The 7,666-nt window shown below is 36.1% G+C and overlaps 1 protein-coding gene across 1 annotated transcript; it reads left to right on the top strand.

Annotated features, from left to right (window-relative positions):
* The first annotated feature begins 2,529 nt into the window (after positions 1–2,529).
* On the top strand, positions 2,530–3,456 carry LOC109245305 (olfactory receptor 8K3-like). The gene has a single exon (XM_019412608.2). It carries the CDS (start codon positions 2,530–2,532, stop codon positions 3,454–3,456), a length of 927 nt encoding a protein of 308 aa, XP_019268153.1.
* The last annotated feature ends 4,210 nt before the right edge of the window (positions 3,457–7,666 follow it).

Below are 7,666 nucleotides of genomic sequence, written 5' to 3'. Positions count from 1 at the left end.
ACAGTAAACTATGAAAAAGCAATGTGATTCTTTTTATAGAACTCCAAAGCTAGTGAGAGGAAATGCTTTTATCTTTCTTCACCTCACAGAAAACTTGGTACTCAAAAAGTACTATTTATTTGTTTAACTTTCCATGATTGCAAAGGAAAACAAAACAAAGTGGAAAGAAACAAGCAAAACTCAAAATTTATACTGTTTTTATTGCATTTACGGAATATTTCTCTAATATTCTCTCCTACTGATACACATTATCATATTTCTGTTATAAGAAAGGTGTGTGCATCAGAGCAGAGGAGCATATCAAGAGGTGACAAACCTAAGACTCAGGTAAGTTAAGGGGAAGTTACACATAATTAACTTTATATGGAATGTTGTGGAGTTGTATGTTTTTGTCTGCTTAGAGCTCACTCAGCGACTTCTGACTTGACCTGTAATTTCATTGCAGACAGTATTATTTCCCTTTTCCTTTTTTAAATAGAAGCATTGATGCCCACGACTTTTTAAACCAAAAATACTTCTCTTACCTTAACCTGCCATCCACCTCCCACTCTGGAATAAATTTTCATCTGTGAGTGTTTAGGATATTTAGATACATGTCATGTGATTATATACATGTTTGTCTGCATTATGTGCTACATCATAGTTTGAAGGGGTTTTGTGGGCTTAGTGTAGAGAAGGATTTCAAATCCCATCCAGGGACCCACATATATCTCGTCTTCAGTGTATTGTATTTTGTCTTTAAGCTATTGTGTATCACAGTGACTTTCAACTTTTATTTTTCCTTAAAGTGTGATTTCCGCTAATCCAAAGGGAATTCTTGTGAAACTTCATTATGTCAAACCTCTGCCAGTAACCTATTCTTCCTCCAAATTTACCATGTTCCCTTAGTTTGTTGCTCGAATTTGCTACATTTGAGTTAGTATATCTCTATTTTAGTAAAAATGCCACAAGGGGAAGAATAACGTTTTAAGCAAGTTTATATCAGAATAACTTATCTAAAATGATACTAAAACTGATAAGAAAATTAGAAGATAAGTAACCCAAGGAGTCACAACACGATTATTCAAATGTTGTCATGGAAGAGTGGTGAGGTATGTCTTGCTTAAACAGTTCCTCACCTCTTCCTATGATAGCCTTGACAAAGAACTTCAGTCCCAGGCCAGAGAATGCACAGGTATATAAGTCAGGAAAGTAGAAACATTTCAGGTAAGTTCTTATCACTCTTTCAAAAACACACAAACAAGCAAAAAAACAAGCAAATAAAAATCCATAATGTACTTAATATTTGAGAACTATTTCCAGGTAACATAGACACATTAAAGTATCGAAACTTCATTTATCCTATCTAAAACTCATCAAGGAAACATCAGCTTTATATATGAGAATAAAGACTTTTAGATAACTCACATTTTTTTGCCCAAATCAAATCTTTGGATATACTATAAACTGAAATACAGCTGAAAGTATATCTCCATACATGTATCTCCTGGTATGTTTCACCATGTCCCCCAAAATAATTCCCATTCTGATGTGTTACACTTTTCTTATTCATACACCTGTCAAATATCTGTCAAGTATGCTAACTTTCCAGTCAGTTTCACATGTAGGCATACCTTTCATAGGACCATGCTTGAGTAGTGGGCTTTATGCAATTGGGGAACTTCTGGCTTAACATTTTTATTATAGGGGCACCTATGCTTCAGTTGGCTAAGTGTCCAACTCCTGATTTCGACTCAGGTCACGATCTCATGGTTTGTGGCATCGAGCCCTGCAGTGAGCTCTGCACTGACAGGGCGGAGCCTGCTTGACGTTCTCTCTCTCCCGCTCTCTCTGACCCTCTCTCTGTCTCAAAATAAATAAGTAAACATTAAAAAACTTATAATATATAATAGACATATGTATTAGGTCATATGATTTACGTATCTTATAAATGTCATTTTGTGATTGTATCATATATGGTAGAAAGAATACTTTAAAGAATGGTAAAATAAACACCCATATATCTAATCCCTGAAGTTTTCTTTTTTTTTGTTTCTGCTTTAGCATCCATATCTACTTACCTTTATGTATTTATTTTCTATCTATCAATAAATTAGTCTATTATCTATCCACCTAATTATATCACCAGGGTTTTTTAACATTGTTACTGCTGTTATTCCTGACTGAATATTGTCATGGCCTAGATATTAGATATATTAAGATATTTAGCAGCTTAACTTGTGTCTAACAATTGGAAATCAGTAGCATCCCGACTCTTGGATATGACATTCAAAATGTCTCTAGACATTGAAATATATTCTTTATGGAGTAAAATGCCTCCAGTTGAGAACCACCTATTTCGATTTCTTTATGCATATATAGTGGTCTATGCGGGATTTGGGTTTGTTTTCAAATATCCTAAATTGGACAGTTTGGATGTATCTTATTTATACTAGTTGGCCATTCCAAGCCCTCTCTCAGGAGACAGTACATAATATATATTGACTATGATGATGTATCTATCCATAATAGATTTTCTAGTAAACTTGGATGGAAAAACACAATCTGACAGTGTTTAATGAATTTATTCTCATGGGAATCACACAACGTCCTGAACTGCAGGCTCCATTATTTGGGCTCTTCCTCACCATCTATGTGATCTCAGTGGTGGGCAACTCGGGCCTGATCATCCTCACCAAGACGGACTCCAGACTGCAAACACCCATGTATTTCTTCCTCAAACACCTGGCTCTCACTGATCTGGGTTATTCAACAACTGTAGGACCCAAAATGTTAGCCAGTTTTGTTGTGGAAGAAAACACAATTTCCTATCATTTGTGTGCCACGCAGGGAGCATTCTACATTATGTTCATCGTTAGCGAGCTTTTCATTCTGTCGGCTATGTCCTATGACCGCTACGTGGCCATCTGTAATCCTCTGCTCTATCCAGTCATCATGTCACAAAGGGTGTGTCAGGTGCTGGTGGCAATCCTCTATCTCTACAGCACATTTATGGCTCTACTAGTCACCATCAAGATTTTTAGTTCATCCTTCTGTGGTTACAATGTCATCAGCCATTTCTACTGTGACTGTCTTCCCTTGGTATCCTTGCTCTGCTCAAACACGCATGAAATTGAATTGATGATTTTGGCTTTCTCAGTTTTTAATTTGATGTCCTCCCTTCTGATGGTTGTTGTGTCTTACCTGCTGATCCTACTAGCCATAGTCGGGATGAAATCAGCTGAGGGAAGGCACAAAGCCTTTTCTACATGTGGGTCCCACCTGACAGTGGCCACAGTGTTTTATGGGACTATGATATTTATGTATGCACAACCTGAGTCCAGTCATTCCTTTGACACAGATAAAATGGCATCCATATTTTACACCCTTGTTATCCCCATGTTGAATCCCATGATCTATAGCCTGAGGAACAAAGACGTAAAATGTGCTTTCCATAGGATATGGAAAAAGTTATGAGGTACCTTTTCTTAAGTTTATTGCATACTGCGTGGTTCCTATGAATTAGATTATCAACATTAAACATTTCTTTTCCTTCCTTCAGAGGGAAAATCAAGGATAAATGAGTGCAAGATACGTATCTAGACATTGACTTCTATGTACCAGTCATACTCTGAAGTGTTCTAAATACACTGTGAAGAAATAATACATATACATTCCATTCTTGAGGTAAAGACAAGAGTTATAAGCATCATAATTAGGTAATATGTTAGTACAATAGAGTGGTTATGGGCCTATAATTCTAACGCCAAGCAAGGAGTGTGGGAATGCTGTGTGGGAATGAAGAAGAATACCTGGAACAGGAAGAGTTAAAATAACTCCTGTGTCATTCTCAACTATCAGAATAAACTTTCCCGTGTCCATGTATTGTGTATATAGGTGAGTTTCTCTGTAAGTATGTTCTTTCTATGTAGCCTACACAGGTTTCTATGGGGTGTCTAAAACACAGCTGATTATAGTTTTAGGCAGGTTCAGTGTATTGCCTTAACTTGAAGTCATCAGTCATCTGAATGTGCTCCAATCTCTCCATTCCGTGAGGGGGGGGGGGGGTCTATGTCCTGGTCTTTCCTCATGAGTGCCATTACTTTCACTTAGGAGCCTCAAAAAGTCTCTTGACTACACACACTTGGAATTTCAACAATCCAGAAGATCAGCACAGCACCTAATTATAATTATCTTTTGCAATCACACAAGTATAAGGAAATACACCTAGAACAAAACCCAGGAAATATGTGCAGGATCTGAATGCTGAAAAAAAAATGCTGATTAAGGAAATCAAATAATATCTGAATAAATTTCAGGACACACTGAGTTCATAGATTAGAAAACTCAACCTACTAAATGTATCAATCCTTCCCAAACAGATCTATAGGTAATACAATCCAAACAAAATCCCACCAAGGTATTTTATAGATATAGTTGTCTTTACACTAAAACGTGTATAAAAGATGAAGGACTTAACCTAGCTAAAATACATGTAAAAATGTAGAATAACATAGAAGAAAACATTCCATTTCATGTTAAGTTTTGTCATATAACTTTAACAATCAAAACTGTGTAGCTTTGGGGGAAGAAAAGACATGTAAAGAAAAGGAACAGAATACAGAACTCAAAAATAGACTTAGAAAAAGTGCAACTAATTTTTCATGAAGGTACAAAATTTAATTCAGTAGAAAAAAGATAACATTTTAAAAATATTCATTTTGGAAGATGGTGGAGTAGTAGGAAGACCTTAGACATTTTTTGTCCCTTAAACACAACTAGATGACTATCAAATCTTTCTGAATATCCAACAGATTGACCTGAGGACTGACAGAACAAATTGCACAGCTAGAGGAAAAAGGAGGCCATATCATGGGAGGTATGTGGTGCTGAGGCATGGTTTGGGGAAGAAACAGATCATAGGTGCTGTAGAAGGGAGGAATCCCTGGTCCCAGCGAGGTGAGCGAGAGCTGAGAACACTATGTATACACACAAGGGGAATATTTTCCCAAAGTCATAGGCTGGGAAAAATGAGAGAGGCTGATTTCCATGAGTTTTTGTAACCAGAAGGGTTCAAAGACTGGAGATGTAGAGGTCCAATGGGGAAAAACTGAGATTTCCCTCTAAGGTCAGGAAAAAGACAGGGATGTCCACTCTCACCACTAATATTTAACATAGTACTGCGAGTCTTAGCCTCAGCAATCAGACATCAAAAAAGAAATAAAAGACGTCCAAATCAGTGAGGATGAAGTCAAACTTGTAAAGAAAAGGGAAGAAGCAGTATAATAAATTATATAAAAGATGCTTATAATGCTATGTATGTACAATTAAGAAGAAGGTATAATTTATGCATCTGACATGAGAGGGAAAATCCAAGATATATCTTACATTTATTAATAAAATAATATGTTGGGATAATATATCTGAAATATTTGGGAAAAGCAATGAGTCTATTCTATATAGACATGTATGTATACACATATATGTATGTATACACACACACACACACACACACACACACACACACACACACAAACAAGGGGAGAAAAGGGGCAGAGGGAGAGAGAGAATCCCAAGCAGGCTCTGCACTGTTAGCGCAGAGGCTGACATGGGGCTCGATGTCGTGAACGGTGAGATCATGACCTGAGCTGAGATCGAGTCAGAGGCTTAACCTCCTGAGCCACCTAGGCTTTCCATATATATAACTTTTAAGGGAACAAACTCAGGGCTGTTCATTGAGGCTGGATACTGTAATGATGTTGTTAGTGATAGCTGAGGGTTAGACACACATATATCAATAAAAAAATAAGTGAAAAATGTTTAATTTGTATCATGGATTATAATACAGGAAGAAGAAAAAAGTGTGATATCATCTATGCATAGCAAGTAATTAAAGTGACAAATGCAACAATGACATTATTAGAAATATAACACATACACATAGTGGTGCATATGTAAAATGTTATATTTTTTCAAGGATAACTTGATAAATTAGGCATATATCAAGTACAAAAGAGCATGTTTCAAGGTGGGAAAGAAACATTGAAATGATTTGGACACAAGGAATAAATAAAATACGGCACTGTGAAATTAACGAGAAAAACAAAATCAAAACAGAAGTGGTTACTGGTCAGTGACAGCAACTGACTATGCAATGAGAAGGATGGATACATAGCAGATTTCTGCCTTGAAAAGAAGGATAACTGAAAACAAAAATGAAAATCAAGGAAATAGCATGTCACAGTTGCTTAATGCAGGATACTCATCCATGTACAATTTTAAAATAATGTAATACAACAGAAGTTATCAATTATCTACCATGTCACCAATCTGAGGAGACCTCTGTGGAAATGGGGACTCCTGGTGAGCCTGCCTTAAATATATGACATTTTAATCAAGAGTCCTATGCAGTGAAATGAAACGTTAAGCATTAGTGAAAAATAAGAGTGAAGTAATAAATAAATAAGTAAATAGTTAGGTGATAGATGGATAAATAAATAGATGATATATTTTAGGTAGATGATAGATAGAAGATAGATGATAGATAGATAGATGATAGTTACATAGACAAATAATGGATAGATAGATAATGGATGCATAGATAGATTAGATAGATGATAGATAGATAGATGATAGATAGATAGATAGATGATAGATAGGTAGATAGATAGATAAATGATAATTTTATTCAATGGTGAGTATGAATTGTCCCTGCCTATTAATGGACAAGCTCCAGGAAGTTTTTAATGCCTTCATATGCTTTAGCCATCATAAACAAATTGCTCATCATCTCCTGAGGGAGAGTCTCAAAAGGTGAAGAGAACCCATAAATTGTTCTCGATATGCTATGGTAAGAAATACACATGAGAGTCAAGACAGAGGCTTCTCTACAGGTAAAAATGACAGAAAACTGTGTGCCATCTCATACTGCCAAATATCCACAATGTTTCAGTGATGTTTGGTAAGTTCCATTTTAACTCCTTGGCAAAGCCCTAGCAAAATGTAACCGTGTCTAATTTTGTTTGCTTTGCTTTCCAGTAACCATAGTGCCTGAGCAGAAGTAGGAATTACCTCCTTTTTCCTTCCTATTACTTTTTTGAATGATTTCACATGGTGGAGAGGCTAATGCTTCTGTGACTCTTTGAAACTTTGTACTATTATACAATACTTATGTTTAATATGAGTAATTTAGCTCAAATGGAGGCCAAAACTGACAGTGAACTATGCATAGCTGAAGAGACATGAAATTTCTTAAACTGGCAGAATTAAGAAAGTCAGGATTGTCTCTCCTTTTGATCTTTCCAAGTACTTATTTAGTGATTCTAGATACCAAATGTGATTCTCTCAAAAATGATTTCAGGAAGAGTATTTAAATAAATGTATAAATAGAATTATCACCTGATATCTTGAAAGCAAAAAGGGGTGTCACCGCACCTGAGGCATGCAAAGCCTTATTTGGACATTAGGAGACCTTTAAGTAACAAGTTTTATGGTAACGGAATGATGTTCAGAATGTTCTTTATTTTCCAGTAGGATCTGACAAAAAAATGGGTATAATTATCTCAAATAATATAACGGTAAAAAAATAAATATCAGGCACCCGGATGGTTCAGTTGGTTGGGCATCTAATGCTTGATTTCAGCTCAGGTCAAGATCCTGGGATCATGGGATCCAGCCCCATATCATG

The sequence above is a fragment of the Panthera pardus genome, unplaced genomic scaffold (assembly GCF_024362965.1).
Source record: "Panthera pardus isolate Hobbes unplaced genomic scaffold, ASM2436296v1 HiC_scaffold_12, whole genome shotgun sequence".
Lineage (NCBI taxonomy): Eukaryota > Metazoa > Chordata > Mammalia > Carnivora > Felidae > Panthera > Panthera pardus.
The sequence above is the reverse complement of the archived record's forward strand: the minus strand, read 5'-3'. Positions and strand labels throughout refer to the sequence as shown.

What these genes read in the sequence shown, in the direction of transcription:
- LOC109245305 (XM_019412608.2), top strand. Translation starts at nt 2,530, where the DNA reads ATGGAAAAACACAATCTGACAGTGTTTAATGAATTTATTCTCATGGGA.